This window comes from Zophobas morio, unplaced genomic scaffold, assembly GCF_036711695.1.
Source record: "Zophobas morio isolate AGI-343-1 ecotype UQ-CSIRO unplaced genomic scaffold, CSIRO_AGI_Zmor_V1 ptg000044l, whole genome shotgun sequence".
NCBI lineage: Eukaryota > Metazoa > Arthropoda > Insecta > Coleoptera > Tenebrionidae > Zophobas > Zophobas morio.
The window spans coordinates 9,149,921-9,166,121 of NW_026972149.1; the positions used below are offsets into that span (position 1 = coordinate 9,149,921).

A 16,201-nucleotide genomic window follows, 5' to 3' on the forward strand; every position below is an offset into this window, starting at 1 on the left:
AATTTTAGTTAACATTTAACCATCTCTGATATTTCCAATACACATACAAAATGTGACAACAATCGGTCCAGTAGGTTCGAGATTACTTGTCTAATAAAAATGGATACAGACACCAGACAGATAGACGGAAACGGGAGATTACGTTTCTCGTATTTTATAGGTCACGACACGTCGAGAAAATCTACATTACAAAAAAATGTCTTCTTTCTGGCACTAAATTTTACTTGAACCGGGACACTACAACTCTTTGGTAATTTTTGGAGGTAACCAAAAAAAGGCTAAAAATTAACAAAAAATTCTATGACGTAGATCTCGACGTATTGATTATAAAAAAATAGCATGCTGATGATCCAGTAGCAAGATTTCCGATTTTTTTTTTAATTCTAAAAAGAAAACATTTTTCTCATTGACGATTCTGGAAAGATGGTAGAAATTTTCAAAGAAAAGAAGCCGAAAATAGCCTCTAGAGGTGGGAATCTACAAAAATTCCCTTTAGGTAGTTTTCGAAAGTGGTTGACAAACGGTCGAAAATTTCGTAAGGAGACGGTATTAAAAAATTAAACTTTTGGAAAAAATGCTTAAAAATTCTGAGAGTATAGATCTAGACGTGTTGAAATGAAAAATATAACGTATTTATTATCCGGGGGCATGATTTTTGAAAAATTCTGTTTAAAAGTATATATATATATATATATATAATCTGTTACCCTCTTTTACCCATTGGGTGTCGAGGGGGGAGACGCACCGAGCCGCTCAGATAGGTATGGCGATCTTGGCCACCCAACCACAAAGTGACTGCAGACAGCGTTGCTTCATGAGCATTATCGCTGTGCCGCGCTAGGGGCTATCTGAGCCGTACTGCTCCTGTTTAAAAGTAATATTTTTAAAAAAGCTTTATTTGCGATTTTTAAAAAAGGATTGGGTTTTTCGAACACACGAAACTAAAATTAGCTAATGGAGGTTGGGATCTACAAGAAAAACCATTTTCATAATTTTCGAAATTGTTGAAAAAAGATCAAAAAATGTATAGATTACTGAAAAGTCGGAACTTCGTGCTGATTCGAAAAATATGACTTGTTTATGATCCAGGAGCAAGATTTTTCGAAAAATTCTGTTCAAAAGTCAAATTTTTACTCTAAAATCTGCCAGTTTTCTTATTGGTAATTCTGGAAAAATGATTGGGATTTTCGAAGAAATGAAGCCAAAAACAGCTCCTGGAAGTTGGAAATTAAAAAAAATTCGTTGAAGTAATTTTCCAAAATGGTCGAAAAAAAGTCTAAAATTTTATGGGAGTATTAAAAAATTGATCAAATTTTCATTGATTTTTTTTAATGAAAAGCAATACATTTTTAATTACCCCTTTACAAAAATGCGGACGAAATTTCATCACAATAAATTTATGCAATATAACTCACGACAAATTGTTTCAAAGTCATCTTATATCACTTTTGTTTTGATACAGACGTAAGTAATGACAACTCCGCCATCTACCCAACCAAAAACACATCAACATGACAGGGCTTACTACCTTGAACTTGGCATTCGACGTCATAAATAAAACATAGACGAAGTTGTAGACTTTTTATTGTAAATTAAGGGGGTGTAAATTTGAAACATAAAAAAGAAGGGTTGCTAATCTCCGTTCATATTTTGTTGAAGGCAGCGATATCCACACTCTGAACCTGTAAAAAAAATGACATCAGCCACCTTTTACCATTGTAAATAAAACCAAAATGACAAGTGTCACTGTCGCTACCGCGCAAACTCAAACTTGACATTTTGATTTTCAGAAAACAACACTAACATAATCCTCAATAGCCGTGATTTCATCTTGCAACCAGTCAATTGAAACCTTATCATCTTCCACGACGCACGAAATTTGTAGCTTATGAATCCCATATGCCAGAGGTACGAGTTTAGCAGCCCCCCACAGTAAACCTTCGGACGAAATCTTCCTCACTTGATTTTCCAGCTCCTTCATGTCAGTTTCATCATCCCAGGGCTTGACGTCGAGAATTACGTTGGACTTTGCGATTAAAGCAGGCTCTTCAAAGAATAAAAAATGAGATTTTGTTTATACTTGACAGTAAATTATTACTTTTGGATTTCTTGGCGTTGTATGCGGCAAGACGCTCCTCCCTGATCTTGGCAGCAGCCTCATCTTCCCCTTCTGAATCTGACGCAAACAAATCCACGTCATCATCGTCCTCCAATTTAGAGGCGTTGGGTTTTACGGTTGCCGTGGCCTTTGCGGTTGACGTAACTTTGCCTTCTTGAAGAGGTCTAGCTGGTGTGGTTTGTTTTTCAAGTTTAGACAGACGCAGATCCAGTTGTTCAATTCTAGAGAGAATTGTGTTGATTGCTGTGAGGGAAAGAATGTACTTTTGCGTGGAAGATTAAGGTGGTCTTACACTTTTCAAATTCTAGGGTCTTTTTCTCCAAGAACTTGATCGCGCCTGGGTCAATGGACTGGATTTCTGGTGCCGACGTCTGCAAGCTCGCTAACTGTTAAAATTGATGGGGTGAAAGGGGTTAGTGATTAAATGTTAGCAGAAATGTTAAAAAAGCGCCCTTTTTACTCACATCTTTAAAAGATTCCCTACTTTCAATAAGAAGTTGTCGTGCCTTGGCAACTTCACCTGCCAAAGGAGTTACGGATGCCTACACCAAACAGACCATGTTAATAAGTGTGTAAAAAAATAAATCTGGTTAGTAGAAAGACAACTAACTGAAGAAGTTAAGATGGTAAAGAAATGGCTACTCTGATTCAGGTTGTTCTACTAAAAAAACGAACTATTTTATCGTTTTACGTACCTTTGCCAAATTCTCGTAGTACTTTGTCTCAGCATCTTCGTAAATACATTTCGTGATCCAAATGTTTTCGTATTTAAGGTATTCCATCTCAGCTACAAAAAATAAGGTTAGAAAACACGTGTAAGCTTTAAAATAATCTAATCAATGAAAAAGTGGGCTTGAATAAACGAAAAAAGCAAACTGTTGTCTTCGTGACCAAATTATGTTGAAATTACCTGATCTTTTTTTATTTCGTCCACAAGAAAATCCTCAACTCCTGCTTCGTACGCAGCTGTTTGCAAAAAGGTTATGCCGACCTAGATGGCGCCACCACAACAATCTGATTCCACAACTGTCATAAAAGCACCGAAAAAAACGTCTCATTTTTTTCAAATACTTGATCGCGGTTATGCTTTTTGAAAATATCGAAGGAAAGATTTTTGTTGCTTGTGGAAATGTAGCAGATTGAAATTCAGTATTTATATAGTGTTCATAATAATAATAACCCACTGCTCTATTTTTTATACAACTTTATTAACTATAACTCAGAACAGTAAAACGAAAATATTAACAATAGTCTAGAAAAACTTGTACAGATCAAAAACTTATCAACTATTTTAGTACTAGTGACATTTTACAACGACCAGTCGTGTCAAATTTAACATACTAGAAAAATACTTATACAATTCAAAATATGTTACAAATCCATAAATATACATTGTTATGACTTGTTATAAAATAAATTAGGGATTGCGAGAATGTTTAACCACAGAAAACCCTCCAATGAGATATTGTATGGTTTCTACATTCGCTGCTGTGTTTGCATTGTGTGCGAGTTTTCCAGGCTTCTTTATGATTTGCTTACTTGGTCCCAATAAATTTAATTTCAAATATAAGGAATCCCTTACGGAGTTGATCCTCATAAGGTACGACGATAAGACTAAAAAAATCGTAATTAGTACAAATTTTGAGTGTAAAATGAATACCCACGGGAATGAAGTGTACGATGTGGATTTTATAAAATGAATGTCACTAAGTACTTAAAAACAATCGAAACTGCAGGCATCTTACGCCTGCGTAGAAGTGAACCAATTCATAAAATAGTGGCAAATGTTTGTCCAAATTCACAGAAAATAACAAACTGGAATTGTTTTCATCGGCCATAGTTTTAAATTAATAACTACCAAAAAAATCAAACTGGCGAACGAACAACGAACTAAAAATAAAACGATATGAACAATAAAAACATAATCATGATATAATACCTTAGTAACGACAATTTAAATCAATTCATCAGAGTCACTAAGACATGGGGACGTCTTTGTCCTCCTCATCGTCTTCATCTTTCTTAGTCTTTTGTTTTTTCTGAGAGCTTTCGCCCTCATCCGATGCGTTACGCTTCGTGCCCTTACCGATTTCGACCCCTGGTGACGTCGGTGCCAAATTAGTATTAACTAATTGATAGACTGTCACTCCACCTTCTGTATATTTGCAAAATAGTATTTCTTTAGCTGAAGGAACGTTTGCAGCACCGTAATTTCTTGACCGTTCATACGGCACGTTACTACAAAGAATGGGTTATTTTTGAAAATAAGTAGCAAGGAAAAATACTTATTCGCATACGGTTCGTCCCCAGAACCGCGAGAAGTGGAAGGTCCCGGCATGGATTCTGGAACCTCTACGCTCTCACGAGAAGATTGCGAAGTAGTTATTATTATAGTCTCTTCATCTAACTGGAGATTACATGAAGAATCGCTATCAATGGTAATAATTTCAACCATACTATCATCGTCACTGCGAAAACACACTATTAGTACCCGAAAAAATAAATACGTCTGCGTCAGTGGTCTGAAATTATTATAAAATCACACAAAAAATGGCATTTAACTAAATGTTGTATAGATTTCTGAAGTGTGTTGTCAGAAATCGAAGATATACGCTTATTTGTAATGTTACACAAAAACGTATTGTTTACTTACTCAGTCCTGGACATGTCGATGTCGGAATTGTCTTCCATGTTTCAGTCTGGCTGTTGGTCACTAAAATCTACTCAACCTGTAAAAAGTCCTTTTATTAATACTAGTTCTAGAATTATTTAGTTCCTGGGATATCTATAGTTGACTGTGAAAATAGTGTTAACCCATGATGAAGTTTATAATCGCCAATATCATTTTTGTTCTTTAATTGTAATAACTTTACCATTTAAAATCATTAATTGCATTTAAATTAAGTAAAAATACCTGCAAATAAAACATCGAATTTTTGTCGCTATTGTCCGCACATGCGTGGAAGCACTGTTGCGCGACGCCGAATTTTAAAATACGCGCCGAATCATTCCCTACAAACTTTCAGTTACGCGGCGCGGATACATAACACAGACACACGGGATTGTAGACCATAAATATACGTTACATACGACGTTACTATTTTACATCGCGATTTTTTGGTAATAATGTGAATTAAACATTGCATAAACGATTACAAGCCTTAAAGAAGCCGTTGTGATAGTTTTCAAAGCCAAAGCGCCAGAAATTTGTCTGAACAAGAGTTCTTACCAATGTGGTAACCCAGGAGACGCTACTGCGATTTGTGTGTTATGAACTCGAGGAAAAGCGAAACCAGTACTTCACAAACGGCCTTTAACACTTTAGAAACAACTTCCACACAAATTTATTAGCAAAAAGGGATTAAATGCACTAATTTTTCCAGTTTTCGGATGAAAAAAACCGATGATGGGCAGCCATTAAATTGAATTGCCGCTATTGGCCGCACATGCGTGGTGGCGCTCTTGCGCGATTTTAAAAATGCCCGTTAAATCGTCAACATGATGTAGCTACACAAATGCACGCACAAGCGATTGTAAGCCGTAAGTATACGTTGCATAGGGCGCTGTTAATTTACGTCGGGATTTATTGGTAATAACGTGAAATCAAATATTCCACAAGCGTTTACAAGTTTCAATAAAGCCGTTATGACAGTTTTTAACGTCAATAGTGTCCGAAATTTATTTGAACAGAAATTCTTACCGGCGTTATTTCAGTAAATAGCAACTTCAGTTTGCGTTTTCTGAACTCCAGGAGAGCAAAACCAGTACCTCAGACGCGGCGTTTAACACTTCAGGAACAACTTCCACACAAATTTATTAGCAAAAAGCGATTAAATACACTAATTTTTCCAGTTTTCGGATCAAAAAAACCGATGATGGGCAGCCATTAAATTGAATTGCCGCTATTGGCCGCTCATGCGTGGTGGCGCTCTTGCGCGAGTTTAAAAATGCCCGCTAAACAGTCAACTCGATGTAGCTACACAAACACACACGCAAGCGATTATGGACCATAAATACACGTTGCATAGGGTGTTGTTAATTTACGTCGCGATTTATCGGTAATAGCGTGAAATCGAATATTCCACAAGCGCTTACAAGTTTTAAAAAGCCATTATAACAGTTTTTAAACGTCAATAATGTCCGAAATTCATTTGAACGGAAATTCTTACCGGCGTTATTTCAGTAAATAGCAACTTCAGTTTATGTTTTCTGAACTCCACGAAAGCAAAACCAGTACCTCAAAAACGGCGTTAAGCACTTCAGGAACAACTTCCACACAAATTTATTAGCAAAAAGCGATTAAATACACTAATTTTTCCAGTTTTCGGATCAAAAAAACCGATGATGGGCAGCCATTAAATTGAATTGCCGCTATTGGCCGCTCATGCGTGGTGGCGCTCTTGCGCGAGTTTAAAAATGCCCGCTAAATAGTCAACTCGATGTAGCTACACAAACATACACGCAAGCGATTATGGGCCATAAATATACGTTGCATAGGGTGTTGTTAATTTACGTCGCGATTTATCGGTAATAGCGTGAAATCGAATATTCCACAAGCGCTTACAAGTTTTAAAAAGCCATTATAACAGTTTTTAAACGTCAATAATGTCCGAAATTCATTTGAACGGAAATTCTTACCGGCGTTATTTCAGTAAATAGCAACTTCAGTTTGTGTTTTCTGAACTCCACGAAAGCAAAACCAGTACCTCAAAAACGGCGTTAAGCACTTCAGGAACAACTTCCACACAAATTTATTAGCAAAAAGCGATTAAATGCACTAATTTTTCCAGTTTTCGGATCAAAAAAACCGATGATGGGCAGCCATTAAATTGAATTGCCGCTATTGGCCGCTCATGCGTGGTGGCGCTCTTGCGCGAGTTTAAAAATGCCCGCTAAATAGTCAACTCGATGTAGCTACACAAACATACACGCAAGCGATTATGGGCCATAAATATACGTTGCATAGGGTGTTGTTAATTTACGTCGCGATTTATCGGTAATAGCGTGAAATCGAATATTCCACAAGCGCTTACAAGTTTTAAAAAGCCATTATAACAGTTTTTAAACGTCAATAATGTCCGAAATTCATTTGAACGGAAATTCTTACCTGTGTTATTTTAGCAAATAGCAACTGCAGTTTGCGTTTACTGAACCGCAGAAAAGCCAAACTAATGCTTCAAAAACCGCGTTCAGCACTTTATGAACAATTTACACACAAATTTATTAGCAAAACGGGATTAAATGCACTAATTTTTCCAGTTTTCGGATCAAAAAAACTGATGAATGTCAGCCATTAAATTGAATTGCCGCTGTTGGCCGCACATGCGTGGTGGCGCTCTTGCGCGTCAAAAAATTTAAAAAAGCGCGCTAAATGGCTCACTGTACACATCAAAATTACACGGCGTAGCTACAGAGCAAGCGATTATAGGCCATATGTATACATTACATAGGGCTTTAGTGGTACACGTACTACCTAAATCCCCCTAAAATGCAACTAAATCACAATTTACTGATTGTAATGGGACTTGAAATATCGCACAAGGGTTTAGTGGTTTTAAAAAAGCTGTTGTGTTAGATTTTAGTGTCATAAATTTGTTTCAACGGGATTCTTACCTGAGAAATACTTACCTACTAAAAAAGCAAGACTGAATCTTCGAAATCGACGTTTAACACTTCGTGAACAACTTACACACAAATCTATTAGCAAATAGCGATTAAATGCGTTAATTCGTACAATTTTCGGATCAGAAAAATTGAGAAGTGTCGGCCATTTAATTGAATTGCCGCTATTGACCGCACATGCGTAGAGGCGCTCCGGTGGGAATTTAAAAATGTGCGCCAAAACGGTAATTTTTCAAAAGAAACTGTATATTATACCTCAGAATAATACGAAAAGGCAATATACATTGCGGGTTGTTTAACCGTCAACCATATTTAGGTATACTGGTATGAATAAAAATTTTTGGTAGTGACTTTAAATATTACATAATGCCAATAATCAACATAAATTTGTTAAATGAACTCTTACCAATTGTTATTAGTAAATCCTAATTAAGTGTACAGTTCTTACAGTTTTAGGATTATAAAACCTGACATTAGTTAAACTTAAAGGATTTGAAAAGGAATAATTTTTAATTTATTGTTGGAAATGAAATTTTCTAGCGTGTGTGTCTAAATTAGTGATCCTAGAACGTATAGATACAATTCATGAACCAATATTTTCCGAATTAGTAATACTTTTGGACTTGGTACTTGATGACTACGTGACGTATCCTTGGAATGCCATTTTTATAATATGTTGATTACAACGAATCAAGTTATTCAAAACTTCTTTATCACTGCAAGCATGCGAGCTTATAAAACAAATTGCACTTTAAATTCTTCTCATTTCGCGTCAACAACCTCACCGGTAACGTTAAAAAATGGGTTCTATCTGTTCCAAAATTTTCGATGTCCCTCTTGATATCGAACTACGAGAAATCAAAAACTGCTTAGCCCACTTGTTGTTGTAAGTACCAGAACGGCGCCAATTCGACATGTTATAACTTGTTCTTCCCGTTTTTTCAGACAGCTGAGTCCCGACGAACTGATCACCTTTGCACTTGAAGATGGAGAAATCTACGAAATTTGTAAAGAAAAGGAGGAACTTAGGCAAGTATGCATCCTTGCTGCGGTTAGAAAATACCACAGGGAGAAGTTCTTCTATGAAGAGGTCTACAACAGAACGGCGGCTTTCATGGTGATGTTGGACAATTTCGTGGAGATACAGGACGAAGTCGACAGTCAAGAACAGAACAAAAAACGTTTCAAGTACTTGTCTTTTCTTTGGCACCTCACCCATGAACGCGTTGGTGATGCTGAGAAGAATGGGGAAAAGTAGCCAACGCCAAAACTTTACGAAATAAGTATTGAAATATGTATCGGATTGGACTAGTTAGGCTAATTAGTAATAAGTTTATATTTTATATCTTAATATATACATTAGTTTTTAGGTTTTTCGTTTGCTTTTTTTTTTATAATGCGGAAATCAAAAACTGGCACATTGTACTTGTAGTGCTGATACATTTTTATAGTACTATAGGAACATAATTGTAATGTTGTTTACATGTATTAATTGTAAGTATCTAACTACTAGTAAAGCCCCTTCAGAGCACAACACTTTTTTAAGTTTTTAAGGATTTCAGCCTGTTTTTAAAGTACTCGTTTTTAAAACTCAAATTTAATGAAATCTACCGTGTTTTTGCAAAGATAGCCTTTTTTTAAAAAGTCAAAATTTTAAAGAATCTATCATGTTTTTCCAAAAATGTTTTTAAGGTATATTTAAAAAAAGAAACATTTTAAAAATTTTACTGTTATTAAGGTAGATATATTAAAAAGCTACAGTGTTAATGCATTTTGATCAATTTTTAAGTTTTTTACTAGTAAGGCCCCTTCAGAACACATCGTTTTTTAATCAAATCTACTCGATTTTCAAGGTACCTTTGTTAAAAGTTAAAATTCACCTTTTAAAACTCTTCAATTTTGAAGATTTTACCCTGTTTTTCTTTTGGGCTACTTCAGCACCAAAATGAATACGGTTTCGGCCAAACAAATTCAGGCAAGATCCTGAAATAGATATAGAGGAACCTATAATAATAATGAAATTCCAATAAACTTTTTTTAGTTATTTAGGGGCATGACACTACAGATCCTTCTTTGAGTCTACAAAAAATTTAAATCATATTGTGTGGATTATAGCAAACGGAAGATGTTATTTTTAATACTGTAATACTACTTTAAATTCACATCTATTTTATTTAATAAATTATTTTTCCTTGCGTTTTGTTAAACAGCTTCCGACTGCTATAAATTAAATAGTTGAGAAAATTTTCTTACGTGGCATTAATACAAAAAAAAGTGCGTCGACCCAGGGGCGCACGGATGGAATTTTAACTCTGTGTTGTCAATTTATATAAATTAAGCACGCATACGAAGTCATTAATTTTTCCTTAAAAAATAAGAAAAACCAAAAATATGTTGCATTTGTATTTTTTGACAAAATGATGATAATTGGGTTAATTAAAGTAAATACCCATGTATTGTCAATTGTTATTTATTATAATAATATTGTATAAAAAAACATTAAGTCACTCAAAATGCTTGTACGTATTAACTTTTCCTATACTTTAAAACTCTAAAATGTGCATACACAGACTGTATAATTTTATAGCGAGGATAATAATAAAAGCGTCTTCTAGTCCATTTGAGGATTGTTTATTACAACGCAACGTTGAAATTCAAGGACGACAATTTAAGGGATACAAATACAGTTTAATATTGAATGTTGCTTTTCCATTGCCAAGAGGACTTTAGTTCTGTGCGGGTGTTAATAAAATTATTTTTAACTTCATATTATTAATAACTATTTACGTCACACTTTATTAGAATATGATCAAATACAAGTTATTGTTCTGTATAACATATATGCTTTTCTTTGTTCTTGAGTCTTCTGCCTTCTGCCATATTAAACAATCTTTTTGCATTAGTGGCACCTCTAGGCATATATTAACTACTTCTACATTAAATGTACAAGTTTATATATTTAAATCTTCATATGAAATTAAGATACTTCGAATTTTGTTTAATAAATTATCAATATCAGAAGTTCTTGATAATCCGGTGGAAATAGGGGTTCAAAGATCAGTGTGGTTAACTACTATATTTAATAAGTCTCCTTTTTTAAAATTTGTTTTCTCTTTTACTGCTTTAATCATATCATTCAATCCTTCTCTAATGATAGTGATTTTTTTCATAATTATGTCAGAAACATCGGACTCTAATGATTCTTCTTCATCTTTCAATAATATAATTTAATAATAAACTTTGTGCTTTACTCATTTTTTGGTGTATTGAGCTTTTGTTTCTGTTATTTTAATTTTTTTTTTTTTGAAAGATTGCTCACAATTGTTTTGTAATAATTTTGCCTTTTTCATTTTTGAGTAACTTTTAATATTCTTTTCTTTGGCAATTTTTCTTAGTTCTTTTATCGAATTATTCTGAGTCGAGTCCTCTAATAATTCCTCTAATAATACTTTTAATCTCGGTGAGACAATTTCATTGAGAAGTGTCTTTAAATTCTCATTGTTTACATTTTCTGAAATTCGATTCCCTAGATCTGTTTTTTTACTATTTTACTTTATCTTTAGGTCTAGTTTTTCAGCAATCGATTTTAATTTTTTAATACTGAGTCTACTTAATTTATTAAACCAATCGCCAGAATTGAGCTCTTCTTTTAGAATTAATTTTATATGATCTGATTTAGTCTTTGAGTTATATTTTGAGTAGTTCTGTAAACCCTGCTTTTTGCAATGGATTTTTATTTTTTTAAACTTATTTTATGTAGTACAGAGACATTATTCGACTGCAGTGGTAAAAAATATTTATTCATCGAAGACGATTCATGAGTTGAAGATGAACTAGAAGATGATTCTGGTTAGACATCTTTATTAATTTGTTCAATTATCTCACTCACTTCTTTTAAATTCCCTTTAGTAAGTTTACCAATTTCCTCAAGTTTACTAATTTCCTCCTTAAGATTATTCAGAATATTTATGGGTCAATTTTCCGGAGTTAACTTTGTCTTCACCTTTTTACTCATTTATATATTTTTCTAATTTTTCATGCCATATATTTTTGAAATGTCTTTTTTTATATCGTGTCGGTACATCCATAAAGCATATATTACAAGTAAATATATCCAATTCCGTATTTCTGATTTTTACTTATAACAAAATTTGAATGAGTTTTAATTGTTTTACATGAAGAACATTTTTTTAATAACAACTCATTATTCCGAGATGATTATTTATGATCAATCTGACAAACTTTACTCTCCATTTATTAGGAAGATATTATTTCATAATAAATGACTGTTATTAGATTTAACAACAAAGAACGAGCAAAAAGACGTTTAGCAAACACTCTTTTTTTTGTTAATAAATGAATACAGAAAATATATTAATCACGGCAAACTTAAAAATTGTTGAATTAAAAAAAGAAAAGAGCCTCTGTCGAATTCTATTTACTCTTGTTTGAATTATTTCAATAATTCTTATAATAATGTTAGTTGCATTTCTGCTTCGTATATATTATCTTTAATTTTTTCACCATCAAAATCAGAAACAAAATAAATCCAAACGTTGTATACACGTTTTTCTACAACTGTAAACATTTCTTCAGTCCTCTTTGTTTTTAATTTGTTACAATATACGTCAACCATATTAGACAATCTAATTCTATCACCAACTTCAAATTTTGGTTTTTGATTTGTTAGTATAGCAAAGTATACGGTTTCTAATAATTTCCTTTCATTTTCTTTATTTACATCCTTTGGTTTTATTTTAATAGTAGTATGATAAGAATTGTTATAAGATTTTATAATTTTTGGAAGAGGCGAAAGCCAATCTTGGATTTACTTTTTAAAGGTTCTACCCATACATATTTAGAAAATAGCTTGGATCTTCTGATTTTCCTTTTGGTCTATAAAAAACATAAATATCTTGCCAAGTATCATTAATACCTCTGTGTTGAAAATGTGCGGATTTGAATAATTCAATAATTAAAATATTTTTAGGTGATTTATAAATATTATTTTTCACAGATTGACAATTTCTGCAAGTTGATATTCTTCTCCAGCGTTTATATTTTACAACAAATTCTGGTTCTCCAGTGGATTTAGTTTTCTTTTTGCATATTTTACGATAATCCATTTAGTTGGCAATAAACTGAATTTGCCAGACTTTGTGGACGCTCATGACTTTGTCCGAATCTAAAAAAATGTTAAGAATATTTTCACAGGTTTTTTCATCTCTTCATAAGGTAATTTTGTTAATAAAATAATAGTAATTTTTCGTAAAATTTCAACTTCTTCATCTTCTGTCAGATTAAGTTCAATTTCTTCACCATTTACTGTACAACAAACAGTAGAGATACCATTTTCACTTAAATTGATTACTATATTGCTTTCCTAAATTATATATTATAATTATACAGAAAACTTAACTAGCATATAAAAGAAAATTGGAGTACTTAATAGATAAGGTCTGTTGGAATTATAACCACCGAGATTTTCATCTGTATTTACCTTTTCTTTTTTTATTCTAAACTCTAGAAGATTAGATTCTTTAATAATAAATGGTTTAGAAACATCTATTGTTCCTTTATTATTACTAATATCCAAATCTTTCAAACAGCTGTGGAACAAAATTTTATTACTTCTACATTCATTGATAATCTAAGAAATCGTTCACCATCAAAAGAAAAGTCAAGAAAAGTAACAGCCATAGACTTTCTTTGAACAAACAGGAAACGGGATTTGCATTTTTTCAGATCCTAATGAAATGGTAGAAGGTCTTGATCTATTGATTGCATCAAGAAATGCTGGAAATTATTCAATTGAAGTATATAATGAATGCGTAGAAATCCTTGATAAATTGTTTAAAATGAAACTCATAAAATAGTCAGATCATAAGAGAATATTTTCAAGTTCTAAATGAGCCTTATAGATCTAACGAGAATGATTTTGAAATAAGTTATTCTGAAAACCCTATTAACTTATCCAGATTAAAAGGTAAAATTGCTTTAAAAACACCAAGTCTCTGGTATAGTTGGGATAACATTACTGAAGAGTATAAAAATGATGAAATAAAATGTCGAAACAGAACTGGTGATGATCATAAACAGAATGAAATTTGAAAAGATGAGGTTGAACAGGATTGGAAAATATTAAAATTACCAAACCTAGATCTTTAGTTAATATTGAACCAACGCATCCAAAATATTGTTGCGAAATACACCCTTACGCCGCCCCGGTACGACGCCTATGGCCGTCGAGAGCTTTCTGGACGTATGCACGGCGTTAATGGGTGAGTTATCATTGCTGACGGTGTCGACGCAGTGTTCCACAAAGGCAAGTCTGGAGCGGCTTACCGGGAGTCTTGATTGCGGACCCAGAAAACTCTCGATGCGGCGTTCTGGATCCATCGAGCGGCAAGCACAGGTTTAAATAGAGGCCACCTTCAGGAACAGGGGTATTCAATCGAAGCACGAGTCCAGCGAATCTTAAGAAGAGCCCAGTTGCGCCGTACATAATCGCTCTAATAGTTTATCGTGTATAGTAAGGAATAAATTGTTGAGTTTAACCTACGCTGGAATCAATTACCCGTTCAATGTAACAAGATTTGCCAATTAATAGTATGGATTATATATTTAATATTCGCATTTCCGTTACAAATCGGCTAAATCAATGAATAAATTTTAATGGAAAATGTTTAAATTTTATTCTAGATATTCTTTGATTCTGTCAACTTATGAATATTACTGAATATTCAGTAATCGTCTTTTTTGTAGAATAAATGGTAATTGATGTTCATAGAAAACAATTATTTCCAAAACAATATGGGTTTAGTCTTAAATATCACAGAGATATTAGAGGCGGAAATATTTTTTAATCTTTAAAAAAATTGCTATACCAGCATGAGGCTTTATATCGCAATGTATTAAAACCTTTTTTGGAAAAATAATAAAGAGGATATCAGTAACTTCAAGGCTTAAAAATATAGCGTCCACACATGTAAAATCACCACCGTTTTCTACATATAAAGAGGAAATTATAAATCCTATCCTAAGTAAAATGGAAGAAAAGTCGTTGAATGGACATTTATGAGGCAATGGAATAATCAAATTATTGGATTTAGTGGTAAATAAAGAATATGATATTATTAAGATTGCAAAAGAAGAAACTATTGGACCAGGAAATGTTATGAAGCTAACCCTAGCTGAAGATCTTAAAAATCCTGATAGGTTCTTAGCGAGCCACGATCGTGAATTGCTCTTAACAAGCCAAGATTTAAACTTAACTCAGTTAAATTAGATTTGTTAGATGCTATTTCCTCCATTAGTATGTTTATCTTTTGGTCCAAGGGTAATAGAAATATTGGATAAGAGATTAAAAATATCAGAAAGAATTGAAGAATATAAATTGATTTATAAATTTTATAAACAGTTGTTGCATTTCTATAAAGCTGATAAAATAAATGAAAGAAATAAATTTACGTGAAGAGAAATTTGTCAGTAATTTTAATTATTTTCCCAGAGAAAAATACTTGTAATAAATGAGATGTATTACATCAGTCTGTCAGTATTTTTTACTATTTCTCAGTATTTCTTCTTTATCAGGTAGTACCTTGCAAGGACGCTTAGAAATGAATATTACTAATTATTTAGAGCAATTTGGGTATTTAGGGTTAGCGTCCACAAAGTGGACTAGTGCTGCGCATGCTGAAGCAGACTCAGGTCAGCCACTAGAGACTAATGGATCATCATTAACAGAAACCAATGAAGCATTAATAAGGTTTCAAGAATTCTATAATTTACCAGCTGATGGAACATTAAATCAGGAAACACTTGTTTTGATCAGTAAACCTAGATGTGGTGTTAAAGATAATCCAACAGCTTATAGAGTTCATTATCAAAAATGGAATAAAACAAGTCTTAAATGGTATTTATAATGCCATTTAAGAGCCTTCGATCAATGGCAGTCTGTTTCAAATTTAAAGTTTGAGTACCGGCACGGCCAGCCCAAAGCCGTAGACGAGTATAATAGTATTAAGCCGGACATACTTATTTCATTTTCTTCTTCAACATAATCATAATACACGTTGTCAAAAAGGAGTATGTTCTAGCAGTTTTGATGGAAAACGTAATGTTTTAGCACATGACTACTTTCCAAATAATGATGAATGTCTGGGAATTCATTTTGATAAATCAGAAAATTGGTATTTTGGTGAATCAAGCAGTACACCTGATGGTCAAAGTAATTTTTATACAGTATTATTACACGAAATCGGACGTACATTTGGTATTGAACATTCTACAAATAATAATTAAATTATGTACGCCTATTATAAAGGTGATATTGATAAATTAACCCAAGACGATATTTGGGCAATTTAATGCAGCAATTTTTTGAAACTTCTCTAATCAATATGACGTTTCTCAAAATTGGATAACTCTGATAATAAAAAAATATTCAAATGAATAATT

At 33.1% G+C, this 16,201-nt stretch overlaps 3 protein-coding genes across 9 annotated transcripts; 1 reads left to right on the forward strand and 2 right to left on the reverse strand.

The window, feature by feature from the left end:
• Nucleotides 1-1,567: 1,567 nt before the first annotated feature.
• Nucleotides 1,568-3,121, reverse strand: LOC135141545 (elongation factor 1-delta-like). Of its 3 annotated transcripts, none has more exons than XM_064072746.1 (7): nucleotides 3,030-3,121; nucleotides 2,815-2,906; nucleotides 2,584-2,661; nucleotides 2,412-2,490; nucleotides 2,099-2,362; nucleotides 1,805-2,046; nucleotides 1,568-1,682 (listed from the first exon to the last, which is right to left on the reverse strand). In XM_064072746.1, exons 2-7 carry the CDS (start codon nucleotides 2,899-2,901, stop codon nucleotides 1,644-1,646), a joined length of 789 nt encoding a protein of 262 aa, XP_063928816.1. In that variant the 5' UTR covers nucleotides 2,902-2,906; nucleotides 3,030-3,121; the 3' UTR covers nucleotides 1,568-1,643. The 3 variants fall into 3 exon arrangements, with proteins under 3 accessions (XP_063928816.1, XP_063928815.1, XP_063928817.1); XM_064072745.1 differs by having other exon boundaries at nucleotides 2,412-2,505; XM_064072747.1 differs by lacking the exon at nucleotides 2,584-2,661.
• Nucleotides 3,122-3,390: 269 nt separating this feature from the next.
• LOC135141579 (uncharacterized) lies at nucleotides 3,391-7,802 on the reverse strand. 5 transcript variants are annotated; one of them, XM_064072811.1, is made up of 6 exons: nucleotides 7,748-7,802; nucleotides 4,773-4,848; nucleotides 4,405-4,587; nucleotides 4,059-4,357; nucleotides 3,784-4,009; nucleotides 3,391-3,733 (listed from the first exon to the last, which is right to left on the reverse strand). In XM_064072811.1, the coding sequence occupies exons 2-4, from the start codon at nucleotides 4,808-4,810 to the stop codon at nucleotides 4,096-4,098; spliced, it is 483 nt and encodes a 160-aa protein (XP_063928881.1). In that variant the 5' UTR covers nucleotides 4,811-4,848; nucleotides 7,748-7,802; the 3' UTR covers nucleotides 3,391-3,733; nucleotides 3,784-4,009; nucleotides 4,059-4,095. The 5 variants fall into 5 exon arrangements, with proteins under 5 accessions (XP_063928881.1, XP_063928879.1, XP_063928878.1 ...); XM_064072809.1 differs by lacking the exon at nucleotides 7,748-7,802 and adding an exon at nucleotides 7,227-7,301; XM_064072808.1 differs by lacking the exon at nucleotides 7,748-7,802 and adding an exon at nucleotides 5,820-6,132.
• A 725-nt stretch (nucleotides 7,803-8,527) lies between these two features.
• LOC135141223 (uncharacterized) lies at nucleotides 8,528-9,038 on the forward strand. Its single transcript, XM_064072116.1, has 2 exons — nucleotides 8,528-8,627; nucleotides 8,687-9,038. The coding sequence occupies exons 1-2, from the start codon at nucleotides 8,542-8,544 to the stop codon at nucleotides 8,997-8,999; spliced, it is 399 nt and encodes a 132-aa protein (XP_063928186.1). The 5' UTR covers nucleotides 8,528-8,541; the 3' UTR covers nucleotides 9,000-9,038.
• The last annotated feature ends 7,163 nt before the right edge of the window (nucleotides 9,039-16,201 follow it).